Source organism: Melospiza melodia, chromosome 14, assembly GCF_035770615.1.
Source record: "Melospiza melodia melodia isolate bMelMel2 chromosome 14, bMelMel2.pri, whole genome shotgun sequence".
Taxonomy (NCBI): domain Eukaryota; kingdom Metazoa; phylum Chordata; class Aves; order Passeriformes; family Passerellidae; genus Melospiza; species Melospiza melodia.
In genome coordinates this window covers 17,019,802-17,032,471 of record NC_086207.1, presented here as the reverse complement: position 1 = coordinate 17,032,471, position 12,670 = coordinate 17,019,802, and the positions used below count along the sequence as shown (strand labels likewise).

Below are 12,670 nucleotides of genomic sequence, written 5' to 3'. Positions count from 1 at the left end.
AGCCCTGCCAGGGGAGGCTGCTGGGGAAGCAGGAGCAGCATTTGTGCTCATCCATAATGGATGTGTGTGCATATGGAGCAAACACTCGTGCACGCAGATGCCTGCTCAGAGAGCTGCCCCTTCAAAGTCAGCAGGGGCTGAGCTTCACCAAGGACCACCATGTCCCACCCCCAACATGAGGGTTAGTTAATGAACAGCAACTTCCAAAAAAATTTCGTGTTTAAAAACATTTAAACATGCCTTACCTCTGCTGAAATGCAGATTTTAAAACAGGTACAAACTTTCTAACTAACACAAAATAACCCAGAGTTCCCAATGAGTTCCTTCCTTCCTGTGTAACCAGCACTGTCCAGTTGTTCCTTTACCAGAATTTTCTTTTTCACACAGGTTGGATATTTTTTAAAAAAGGCCCTGAGAAGGAACATGAGGAAAATCCAGGTTGGAGTCTTTGGTCTGCCTCGAGTGACAGAGATCCTGAACAAAGAAGAAAACAAAGAAATCCCCTGATCTGAATCAACAAAACCGGGGCTTGAAGTTCAAGTTGTCCAAAGCTCTGGAAAGTCAAGGTAAACGTGAGTGTCTCTCTGTATCTTAAACTTCATTGCAAGAAAAACACTCCCATGCTGTGCTCAGGTAAAATCTGACTGCTCAAAGCTATGCCTGTGGCTCCAGCAGAATTCTGAGCCAGATGATGACCTTAGTTCTGTTTCTGCTGAAGGCATAGGGCCTTCTGATGTTTACAGGAATGCCGGTGGAAACAGATTTCTAAATGGTCAGCCCAAAAAGAGCAGCCAAATCCCAAACAATCCAGTCCTAGACATGGAAATCTTCGTGCTTGCAACCCAGCAAGTGTTGAATACCCAATTCCCCATGTGGGAAATTGCCTGGGATTTTGGAGGGCACCCTTCAAAAGAGCTTGTGCACCTTTAAGTCGAAATCCCAAGATGCAAAGTCCTCAGAGTTTATGAAAGTGTTTAAAAGCAGATATAGATTCCAGAGCCACTTAAATACTTCTGATAATATTCAGTCTTGATTCAGCAAAGCGTGTGACAACTTTAGTAGGTATTTAAATCCATTCCATGTAATGTGCTTAAACTCATCCTCTCAGAGGGAGGGAGGGCCTGCCTCTGGATTTCTGCCTTCACTCCTCAATGGGAGACAAGTACTTCCCTCTCCCTGAAGCCAATAGCAGTTGATTAGATGTTTAATGCTTTGCTGAACTCACAATGTAAAAATCATAGCAAGGCTCTGTGTGATAAAATAACCGTAATCTGTCCAGTGGCTGCCAGCATAAACAAATAAATACAGGCTACACTTAAATGGAAGGCAAGCTAGTGTGGGTACTGCAGGGAACCAGAATCCTGCTCAGGGCCCCATCCAGCCTGGCCTTGAACGCTCCCAGGGACTGATCCGCGGCTTCCCTGGGGGCTGCACCCTCCGTGCTCAGAGGAGCATTCGCTGTCAGACCCGGGAACGGGAACGGGGCTCTCCCGGTGCCGGGGTACCGGGGGTGGGAATGGGGGTTGTGAGAGCCGCTTTTCTCCCCGGGATGCTCTCCTGGGCATTGCCCCCCCTTGGGACCGCTCCCACTGACCGCCGCCCTCCCGGGATGTCCCGGCATGTTGCACCTCGGGACAGTCGGTCCCCTCCGGGATCTCGGCTCCTTCCCAGCCCAGGGATCGCTTCCCCGCCCCGGGTCACCTTTTCCCCGAGAGCGACGCCCCCCGGGATCCTCCTCCCCTGGGATCTTGCACCCCCGGGACCGACCTTCCCATGGGATCCCCGTCCCCCGGGATCTCCCCCCAAGCATCTTCCTTCCCCAAGACCCCATTTCCCCATGGGATCCCCCTCCCCCGGGACCCCCTTCTCCATGGGATCCCCCTTACCCCACGGGATCCCCCTTTCCCGGGATCCCCTTTCCCATGGGATCCCCCTCCCCCGGGACCCCCTTTCCCACGGGATCCCCTTTCCCATGGGATCCTCCTTCTCCAGGACCCCCTTTCCCATGGGATCCCCCTTCCCTGGGACCCCCTTTCCCATGGGATCCCCCCTCCCCGGGACGCCCTTCCTCATGAGATCCTCCTTCTCCAGGACCCCCTTTCCCACGGGATCCTCCTTCTCCAGGACCCCCTTTCCCACGGGATCCCCCTCCCGGGCTCGTTCCCGTTCCCGTTCCCGCGGTGCCGGCTGGGGCGGTTCCCTGGGTGGCCGCCAGGTGGCGCTGTGGGCACGCGGCGCGGCCGCCCCTGTTCCTCTCCCCCCAATCCCCAGTCCCGGGGTCTCGGCTCCACCGGGGGGACCCGCCCCGATCGCCATCCCCGATCATCATCCTCGATCGCCATCCCCGATCCGCCCCGATCCCCATTCCCGCTCCCCATTCCCCATCCCCATTCCCCATCCCCATTCCCGCTCCCCATCCCCGATCCCCATCCCCGATCCCTCCCCGGGCCCCGGGAGCACTGCTGGGCTTCCCTCCCTGTGCCCCTATACCCCATCCTAGGCAGGGGTAACCCCAAGGGAGGCAGGAGAAGGAAAGTTCCTCGAGGAATGAAACCTTTCCATCTGGGTCACCTGCTACTACTGCTTCCTTGTAGCAGAGGTGAAAGCGGGGGGCTGTCACCATCAAGTAGTGGACAGGTCCTCTGCTGGTCCCAGAGTCATCCAGGCTCTCTCCCGAACAGGACTATTCTATTCAGCCAGAGTATTTTATCCCAATTCCCAGTTCTCTGAGCCTTTGCTCGTCTTCTCCCCAGGAGCTAGTCAGGTAGGAAGAATAAAGCACCCCGAGTAGGTGAACAGTGCCATCACTTGGCAAGGCAGACATGGGATTTATCTGTGCATGGCAGATCTTTGGATCAGCACAGGAGCCTGTAAGGAAAATAATTATGGAAAGCATTTTCGCTGGGGATGACAGGAGTGAATTCCAAACCCTCAGAAAAGTGCAGGTATGAGCTCAACACTTGAGTGCTCTGCTTTCAGTCCCACCTTGAGAGGAGAGGCTGCTCTTCCCTTTCCCCCGTTGTCACAGCTCAGGTCAGTCGTTCCTCTGCCTTCTCCCAAGAGGGGCAGGAAGGAGCGTGGTCCCTTTGAGGGGGGCTCATCCAGCTGCAAAGGTCAGGGATGAGGGACCAGAAGGTTTTCTGTCAGAAATTCCCATTTCCAACTGCTCCTTCCCTCCCTTGGGGTCTGGGCAGAGGGAAGCAAGGCCTGACTGTCCCCTCAGTGCTGGGAGCAGCAGGGCAGGAGAGGAAGGGCTGGAGGCAGGAGGAGGGAGTTGTCCTGGATAAACTCCAGGTCAGGGGTGAGAGGAGCCTTGGGCTCACTTGGAAACGGTGTCAAGGCAGGGGAGAGGCCTTTCCCCAAGCAAGAGAGACTCCTGTGCTCTGGGTCCTCTGTCTCCTCCCTCACAGAAGTGACGTTTATCCTCCAGGGTGAGGTCTCCTTCCATGGCCCCCTTGTTCAAAGGCCTCAAAGCCACTCATTCCCCAGGAACCCTACATAGGATTAGCAAGCCAGGGCCAGCCTTTCCCTCCTCTGCTTCCATCCCTGCTATCTGACATGACCAGGGACACTGTGGTCGTGTCCCAGTGCTGTCTCTGTGCTGCAAAGTCCCACTCCTGGCTTTGTGCTGCTGGCCAAAATTCACGGCTCAACCCTGCAGCTCTTGTTCACTTTGGGAGCTTCCTCACCTCTGGGAGCAAATCACAGCCTGCAAGTGTGAGTGTGTGTTTCATTCTGTGTAGAGAGCATTTGAGTCAGGCTAGCAGGGAGCCCTCACTGCAGCGTGCCCCAGTCTGCTCCTGCAGCAGGAGTGAGGGGCTGGGTCCCAGCACTGAGGGTGTCCCTGTGCAGGCTGTGCAGGGTCCCCCAGCTCTGTTTGCCCTGCTGAGGGGAGGATGGGCCCAGCTTCCCACAGGAATATGCTGCAGCCTCCCAGCAGGCTGGCAGTGATCCGTGTGCTGCTGCAGTCCCAGTGGGGTGGTGCTGGTCCAGGGAGCAGAACCAGGCAGGGGGCAGGAAGGGAATGCTAAAGGCAACTGGGAATTCTCTAAAATCAAAGCTCCAGTGCTCCAGGGTTGGCCTCTGCAGGGTGGATGGAGCACAGAAGTCTCCTTGCCTGCTGCCAGCTCTCCTGCATTTTTTTTTTTTTGCTTTTTTTTGCAAAGTCCTGACTTTCTCACTCCCTCACTGTTTCCCCTCTGCTTTCCTTTCACACTCCTCCTGGGAGGGTCGAGCCAGTGTTTAACTCTTTCATCCTTACAGCAATTATTTAGTGGCTTTTGGGAATACCCTTAAGCCCCAGGTGGGGCATCTCCCTGCCAGCTTGCAGCTGGAGCTCCCTGTGCTGGGCACAGAGGCACAAATCTTGTCTAAGTAGGAAAACAGTGCAGAACTTGTCCCTGTTAGTGTCGAGGCTGGCTGTCCCTGCTGGTGGAGGTGCCCTCAGACTGCAGCTGGGATGTTTTTCCCTTCAGCATCCTGGAAAAGGCATGGAAACACTCCCCCGATCCCCCGAACAGATTTGAAGGGCGAAATCTGCCAACTGCTCAGTATATTGATTCAAATGCATTATTCCTCCCTGGGCAGGTCCCTGCCCTGGGAAAGGAGCAATCAGTGCAGGTGCAAATAGCTTTTAATTGCAGAATGTATCTCACCACGGAGGCATTTAGGCTGGATATGATACAACTGATCCAGCAGCAGCCGGAGGAAGCCCAATAAGCCCGAGCTATGCAGGAGCCAAACTGCTCCTGTGCCGTACCTGTGGTGTAAATATTCATGTGTGGCTGTGTGTCCGTGTTCTCCCACATCTCCCTGAGATGCGGCACAGTAGCACCGTGTCAGGATTCAAATGGCATCTTCAGGGAATGTGAAAACTTGCTGTCTGTGACAGTTCCCGTGTGAGGATGCAGAATGCTGGGGCTGTGGATGTTTTGTGTGTGGACTCGCCTCAAGGCAAGGATCGGGGGCAGTTTCTCAGTGCCAGCGAGGCGCTCTGTGCCTGCTCTGGAGCCCGAGCTCTCTTCCCGAGGCTTGGCTGTGGGCTCAGGCGGCTGTGGCACACAAAGTGATGTACAGGTGGTCGGGAAGGGTCCTGTGTAGCTGTCGGGCTGCCGTGGGGTGCCTCTGGAGCTGGAGAGCGCTGCTGATAGACCGGGCTGGCTGCTCTGCAGGCCCTTAGCTGGCTCCCGGCCGGGGGGCTCCGCTGCCCTTTGCGGGGCTCCGCAGCCCCGGGAGGAGCGGACAGCTCCGGGCAGCACCTCCGGCCGGGGAGCGGGGCACGGAGGGACAGGCAGCGCTTCAGAGAGAGCCCGGACACTTCAGAGTGTCCCTCCGCGTGTGACACCGCCGTGGTGAAGGCGAGGAGCCCGGCGTGCCGGGACGCGCGGGGGTTTGTTCCGTTATATGTGCGAGGATGGGCGAGCCTGTGTTTGGGGAGGCACAGCCCCGGCCACCGGCACCGAGCTCCTTCCGCGGCAAGAGCCCGTGCGGGAGAGGAGACGGGAGAGCTCGGGCAGGGGAAGGACGAGGGTGATGCGGGGACAGCGGGAGCCCGCGGAGAGATGCGGGACTGCGCCCGCTCGGCCGCCGCTCAACCGGCCCGGCTCTTCCTAGCGAGGACAGGAACTGGTTTTATTATAATTGTTATTTTCCCCGAGAAAACAAAAATCGGACTTCCTAGGGAAAAATAAAAAGGAAAAAAGAACTTTCACCGCGAACTGTCCTGTTCGGAAATCGCGTGCTTGTGGCGCAAAGCAGCGCTCGCTGCCGGGAGCGGGGCAGGAGCCGGGGCAAGCGGAGGAGATGCAGGGGGACTTGCGACGGGGGAGAGCCCCACCCGCGCTCCCAGCGAGGGACAATCCCAGCCCGGGCACCGGGCACGGCCGGCGGGCGCGGGGCATGCCCGGTTTGGTCAGCGGCGCTGGGCGCTGCCGGCGGATCCCGGGGAGGGCTCGGCCACCCCCGCTCTCGCGGCGCCGGCTGCGGGCTGTGCGGGCTGTGCGGGCCCGCCTGGCCAGGGCCGTCCCCGGGCGCGGGGGTCGGGGCAGCCCCGCGGGGCCGGTGCCCGAGCTGCCCGCGGCGCTCCCGAACAAAGGCGCGGCCGCGCCGCTCCGGGCCCGCCCCCGCCGCTCCGGGGCAACTTTCCCCGGGGCCGGCCGCGCCGGGGGCGGGACTATGCTAATGAGGGAGGCGTGCCCCCGCCCCCTCGGCGGCGCTTTGCAGGCGCTCATTGGCGGCGGCGGCGCGGGGGCGGGGCGGTGACGCGATGCAAATGAGGGGGCGTGTCCGAGGCGGCCCCGCCCCCCGCCCGCCGGGGCTGCGGGGCTCGTGTTCGGCGGCGGGGACAGTCAAAGTGGCTCCCATAGGGAGAGACGGCGAGTCCGCCCGGCGCTGCGGGAGAGGGAGGGGGCACGGGGAGCCCCAGGGTCTCCCTCCGGCCGTCCGTCCGCGCCGCCGCCGCGGGTGCGCCCCTCTCGCTCCCTTCCCGGCGTGCGCCCGGCTCCGGCAACTCGCTTCCTGCGCGGCTGGAGGAGGGAGGAGAGAGGAGAGGAGCGGAGAGCGCTTCGGCTGGGAGAGGAGAGAAGAAAGAGGGAGAAAAGAAAGAAAGAAAAGAGAGAGGGGAGAAGGGGGGGGACTTGCCTCTCTTGTCACTGGAAAATGACACTTGATGTAGCAGAGCCTGCCGCAGCTCCCGTTCGTCCTATTGTTTCTTAAACTGCCATCTGAGATTTTTTTTTTTTTTGCCTGCTGCCATCCGAGGGGTGTCTTCATACAAAAGGGACTTCAAGTACTCCTCCGGCTTGCGAGCGCTGCAACCAGCCCCCAGCACCCCGCCAGCCCATCCAAGCACCCAAACAAACTGCACACGCAGCAAACAGCAGCAACAAAACCGGGCTCTGATTGCCTCTGGATTTTTTTTTTTTAATGTGCGTGCCTGTGTTTGCTTTCTCCGACTTGCTTTGATTCCAGCGATCAGCTGCAGAGAGAGGAAAAAAAAGAAAGAAAAAACCCTAAATATAACAGTCCGCCTGGCGATTTTATCACTTTTTAAAAATTTCGAATAAAGAAGGAAGATTTGCGCTGTTGTTTCTGATTCATGTTTGGGATTCAGGAAAGCATCCAGCGGAGTGGGAGCAGCATGAAGGAAGAGCCCCTCGGCGCGGGGATGAACGCGGTGCGGACGTGGATGCAGGGAGCCGGCGTCCTGGACGCCAGCACGGCCGCTCAGAGGTAGGCAGGCTCCGCGCCCGCTCCGCGCCCGCGCCCCGCTCCGCGCCCCGGGGCGCTCCCCGCCCGCCCGCAGCGCCTTTCCCCCCGCGGCAACAAAAACCCGGCTCTGCAGCTCTGCTACCGGCGCTGAGTTTCGCGTAGATGTCGCCAGTTAAATATTTATCCCCATTGTCCCGTAGGAATGAGTTTTTATTAAATAATGATAACAACAATAAAGGAAGTGGCGAGTTTCGCTAGGTGCGGATAGGTAGGTTTCATCTCTCTGGCTCCGCGTGTTCGCTCGGAGGAAGGAGTTTTCAAAACTATGTTTGCTGCTGATTTAGTCTTAAGATCTTCAATTGACACTTTGCTCCTCCGGAAAACAGAGAGTTGTGCACGGATGTATCCAAAATATATTTCTCTACCTCGCTTTCCTATTCCCGTCAGAATCAGCAGCTCCTCTTCTTCTCCTCCGATAAGTAGGGAGTTTGCAAAGCGTACTCCAGGCGAAATTTAATTTGAAGTCCTTTTGTAGAACCACTGCCACTTATCTCAGATTTTTAAAAGAAATCCCTCCAAATATATGATGGGTTTGGCGAAGCTACTCCCAGCCTCGTTTTCTCCCTTATTTCTCCTTCTTCCCATCCTCTTCCCCACGAAAAAAACCCAAACCCAAACACGAACCAAAGCCTGATGCTGGATTCGCAGCTTGAGCCCTGGAGCCGGCATCATCCGGCATCAGTTTAATGTTGACATCTCCCAGTGTCTCCCATCTCGCCCCGCACCCCCCCCTTTGGAGCCCTCTAAGGAAGGGAAAGTTTCTGCAGGGACAACCCTGAAATATTTGAAGTTGTCTCCTGGGCTCGGTGTTTACCCACCGCTCCGGCGCGGGAGGAAAGGCTCGCAAGATAAGGCACATGGGCGCTGCTGTGACAGCTCCGAGCCGAGTTTGAGAAGTGGCAGGAGCGATGCTGCTCCGCGGGGCAACGCGCCGGCGGCTCTGAGCGCGGCTGCCCCGCCATGCAGGGCCGGCTGCGAGCGGGCACGGGCCCCGGGGAGGGCTGGTGGGTACCGGAGCCGGCTGGGGGGGCTCCCGGGGGCTTCGGGCCGGCCGCAGGATGGGATGGGGCCGGGGCTCCGCGGGGTTCGGAGCTGGAGCTGGATTTCTCCGTGCCCGGAGGGAAAAGCCCCGGGGCGGCTCGGGGGAGGGAGGGATGCTCCGTCCCGGGGGGGCCCAGCCGGGTCCCGGCGGGGGAAGGCACCGGCCCGGGAGGCGGCTGGGGGTGCGTGAGGCCGCGGTGTCGGAGCTGCCGCTAACCCGCGTGTTTCTGGTCCCAGCGGAGTGGGTCTGGCCCGGGCTCACTTCGAGAAGCAGCCGCCTTCCAACCTGAGGAAGTCCAACTTTTTCCACTTCGTCCTGGCTCTGTACGACCGGCAGGGGCAGCCCGTGGAGATCGAGCGCACCGCCTTCGTGGGCTTCGTGGAGAAGGAGAAGGTGAGTACCCTGGTGCCCCGTGGGGGCTCGGCCGCCTCTCGGGGGCCCTCCCCGCTCCGCTCCCTCGGGGCCGCGACACCGGCTGGTCCCGGGAGCCACGGCAGCCTCCCGGGCGCCTCAGTCTTCCCCTGTCCCGGAGGGCGGACGAGGAAGGGATGTCCCCAGTTCCCTCGCCATGCCCGGGGCAGGGCAGAGGGCTGAGAGCTGCCCCATCCAACCCCGGGGACACCCGGCGTGCGAGTGATGGAGAAGCTCCATTGATACTGTTTTCTTTTTCCCTCCGGCCTCCCGTGTCGCCTTTGACTTCAGGAAGCCAACAGCGAAAAGACCAACAACGGGATCCACTACCGCCTGCAGCTGCTCTACAGCAATGGTAAGGGCTGGCAGTCCCCCCGTCGTGCAGAGCCCAGCAGCGCCCGGGCTCCCCCGGTTCCCCTCCGCTCGCAGCCGGGACACGGGCGGCCCCGGCAGGCCCGAGCCCTCGGGCGAGCCCCGGCGCGCTGCTCACGGCTGTGCCTTGTTTCAGGGATCAGGACCGAGCAGGATTTCTACGTGCGGCTCATCGACTCCATGACCAAGCAGGTGGGTGCTGCGGGGCGGCCGCCGAGCGGGGGGTGGCCGGGCAGCCGTCGGGGCGGCCCCGGGAGCCAAACCCGCCCCCGCGGCGGGGCCGCTCTGCCCGCCGGGGCCGGGACGGAGCCTCCGCCTCCCGCGGGCACGGCCGCGCTCCCGCTCGGGCGAACCCCGGGCTGCGGGGCGGCCAGCGGGGCCCGCGGGACCTGCCTGCCGCTGCTGGGCTGCCGGAGAAAAATACCGGCGGCCCTCCACGGTCCCAGCCAGGGCTGCGGATGGTTTTGCCGCTTAATTAATAAGAATTAACCTCCGGCCTGCGGCAGCCCCCAGCGCGGCCGGCACGGGCGCTGCCCGGCGCGGGGCTCTGTCGCTCCGGCCGCTCCCGCCGGCTGCAGCAGGAGCGGCTGTGTCGGTGTCGCGACACGTTCGTGTGTCGGAATAGACCCCAGAATCGCGGCGCGGGCAGCGGCGAGCTCGGTGTCGGACTCGGGGAGGGCAGCAGGGCTTGTCAGTGGATTAATCCTCATTTTAAGCCTGTTCTGTAGCCTCCCGAACAGAGTAATAATCGTGCGCGCCTACCTGTAAAAAATACTTTTCTGTTTAAAACCAGTATTTTTACAAAGGGACTATCTGAGCAAATCGAGTCTCTCTCTCCTTTCTTTTTTCCTTCTTCCCCTTTTTAAATTGTTACTCTGGTTTTTTTTCTGCTCCTGTCAGAATATTTTTCTCTTAGAATATGTTTCTTTTAAATAGTTGGGATCGCTTTTGAGCGTTTTAATTCTTAAAATATGTTTCTTCCCCTCCTAATCTGTTTTACTTGTTAAAGAAAATTCTTAAATTTTATTTAAGGAAAACATTAAGGGGTTTTTTTTTTGTACCGCTAGGAAACGTCAGTCCTTGTATGTTGTCTGCAGGGACAAAACTCTTGGCTTGTATTTGGGTTTCTTTTCTACAGCAAAACATAAAGCTCTAAGGGCTGAGTTTGTTTTACAAAACTCTCTTTGATGGTCCCAAAACATCTTTTCCTGCTATTGAAGACTGTCTTTCAACAGAAAAAAAAAAAAAAAAAAAATAGGGAACTTGGGTGAATTTTACTAGACAATCCACTATGCATCTGAACTCTGTTATACTGTACGCTTCCAAACGGAGCCCGTTCCTTGTAGGAATTAAACCAGCAGCCACATACCCTTCTTCTTAAAAAATCCTGGAAAGCGTTTGCTGTCATTCCCTGGTTTTCAGGCACAAATTGGTTAGTTTGTGTTAAAAGTAACAAAATCTTCCTGAAATGTGAACTCTTTTTTGTCCTTTTGGAGTTTGTGTATTTCAGTGTAGATCGTGTGAGAGAGACTATCAATAAATATTATCTTTAAATAGCTTTCCTATCATTACGGAAATGCAGAAACCGCTGGTCATAATCCTGTTGAAAACAGAGCCCTGAACTCATGGAGAGCAGCGGATTCAAAATAATTTTCTTAACAAAGGCATCTTGCATATGAAGAGTTCATCCTAAGGCACTGTTTGACCTCTTGGTCTCTCATTATTATCAAGTCATCAGAGGGTCTTTGGAGAGAAAGGGGAAAAAGAAAACCCCGAGATACAGTTTATTTGTAAGACCTACCGTGTAGCTTTAAAGCACGTTCACAATGAAGAAGCAGGAGAAAAAAAAAATCTGTCTGGTTTCAGGAAGTCTTAGAAAAACAAAGTTAGTGCAAATTACAGATTTTGGGAAAAGTGCAGTGGGGTTGAGAAGCGAGGATTTAGAACAAAAGCTCTCTGAGCTTAGATTGGAAAACGGGGAGCAAAAGGCTGTTTTAGATGCAAACATGTTTGCTTACCTATTAATTTCATATCTGTAGTTTCTTTAGGCATGACTATAATTGCTTATGAAAAATAGGGCATTGTCATGTCACAACTGTGGCATGTGCCGCTCCAAATTTTTTCGGGGGCCAGACCCTAAATTCTCCTTCTTGTCCTTTTTTAATTCTTTCTTTTCAAAAGTGAAATTATTTCAGAGTTGGGATCGCGTCGGTTACTGAATGCTTATTAGGAAGTGAAGTACAACACATGACAGAAGCTCACCCAAATGTTGAATATATCATTTATATTTTATGACAGTGAATTATATAGAAGATTCTCAAGTAACTTTCAAATCATCAAACTGTAATTAAATATTGCAAAGACTGTCTGAAAATTCTTTAATTTTTAATGAAAGTTAAATATATATTGTCAGTCTACTTGAAGGTGTAGTATTTTAATGCATGACGCTCAGAACAAATTGGATAATGAAATGATTACTTTTAAATGAAACTGTTGCAGAAGCATACACGTTTCAGCTGGCAAGTATCTGCTCAGTCCTCACACACGCACATTCACACACTCGATAATTGTGAATTCCCAGACTGAAATTACAGCTACTCTGAGGTTTCTGGTGGCAAATTAAAAATCCCACAGAAGCAAAGCTTGAATGAGTTAGGTTCCCCAGATCATACAGGAAAGTATCTGTGGCTTTTTTTTAAATATTAATTTTTTATTATTATTTTTTAATACGGACACATCAGATTTAAATATATTCTCTTTGTGTCACGGTTACAAATTGCGAGGTTTTGTACGGTTGCGGATTATTCAGTTAGGTAAGATAAAATAAAAGCCCTTCTGCAAATCAGACCTGGATTTCTGTGCTTAGGATTGCTGCTCAGAGATTTAATGTGAGTGTCCCATTAGCAGCATGTGTTAGAGCAGTAGGTAGGCAGGGCTTGGCTATGCTGGGGGCTGTGTATGTACCAGGGAGGAGATGTTCCTGCTCCTGAGTGTTCCTGCTCTGCCTAAGTCAGGGATTTGTTTGTGTGGCTGTGCCCAGCTAAGAAACTCATAGCAAGAGTTGCTGGGTGGAACAGAGGGATCTCCGTGTCCTGGTGCGTGTGTGTGTGTGTTTCTCTGTCAGCTGTGGAGCAGGATGGGAAGTGGGGCTGGAGAGTGGCACCTCTGAGGCAACCAGGAGCTGTGTTGGGAGCTGCATCCCAGGCAGAGCTGGCTGTGGGATGAGCTGTGCACGCGCTGCCCCGAGCAGGAGCTCGGGCTGCATGGGCATTCCTTGGGAAATGAGGCTGTGGGACTTCCAAAGGGGAAACCCAGCCAGGCTTGGTCTCAGAGTGCCTCATTTTGGGGTGTGTTTCGGGAACTGTGCTTTGGTGGTGGCCCCGGAGAAGCGCTGGGTGAAATGGGAATTACGTGGCTTTCGGGGTCTCGCTGAGTTTCTGAAATGTGTCCCCGTCACTTAAAATTGTAAATGCTACACACAAATCATTCCTGTGGCAGAGAAGTTCCTTCCAGTTCAGGCAACAACATTCGGTGTCAGCACTGGCTTAATTAAATTTTTTTTAATGTTATATTGGC

At 55.7% G+C, this 12,670-nt stretch overlaps 1 protein-coding gene across 8 annotated transcripts in view; it reads left to right on the top strand.

The window, feature by feature from the left end:
• The first annotated feature begins 6,453 nt into the window (after positions 1-6,453).
• The window catches only part of EBF1 (EBF transcription factor 1), a 265,262-nt gene continuing 259,045 nt past the window's right edge, over positions 6,454-12,670 (top strand). For 2 of the 8 annotated variants that reach the window (XM_063168936.1, XM_063168935.1), the window contains exons 1-4: positions 6,454-7,230; positions 8,548-8,704; positions 9,014-9,077; positions 9,231-9,286. In XM_063168936.1, the coding sequence (XP_063025006.1) occupies positions 7,097-7,230; positions 8,548-8,704; positions 9,014-9,077; positions 9,231-9,286 (411 nt within the window). In that variant the 5' untranslated portion in view covers positions 6,454-7,096. The remainder of the gene's footprint in view (positions 7,231-8,547; positions 8,705-9,013; positions 9,078-9,230; positions 9,287-12,670) is intronic. The other 6 variants (XM_063168934.1, XM_063168933.1, XM_063168940.1 and 3 more) reach the window with 3 other exon arrangements.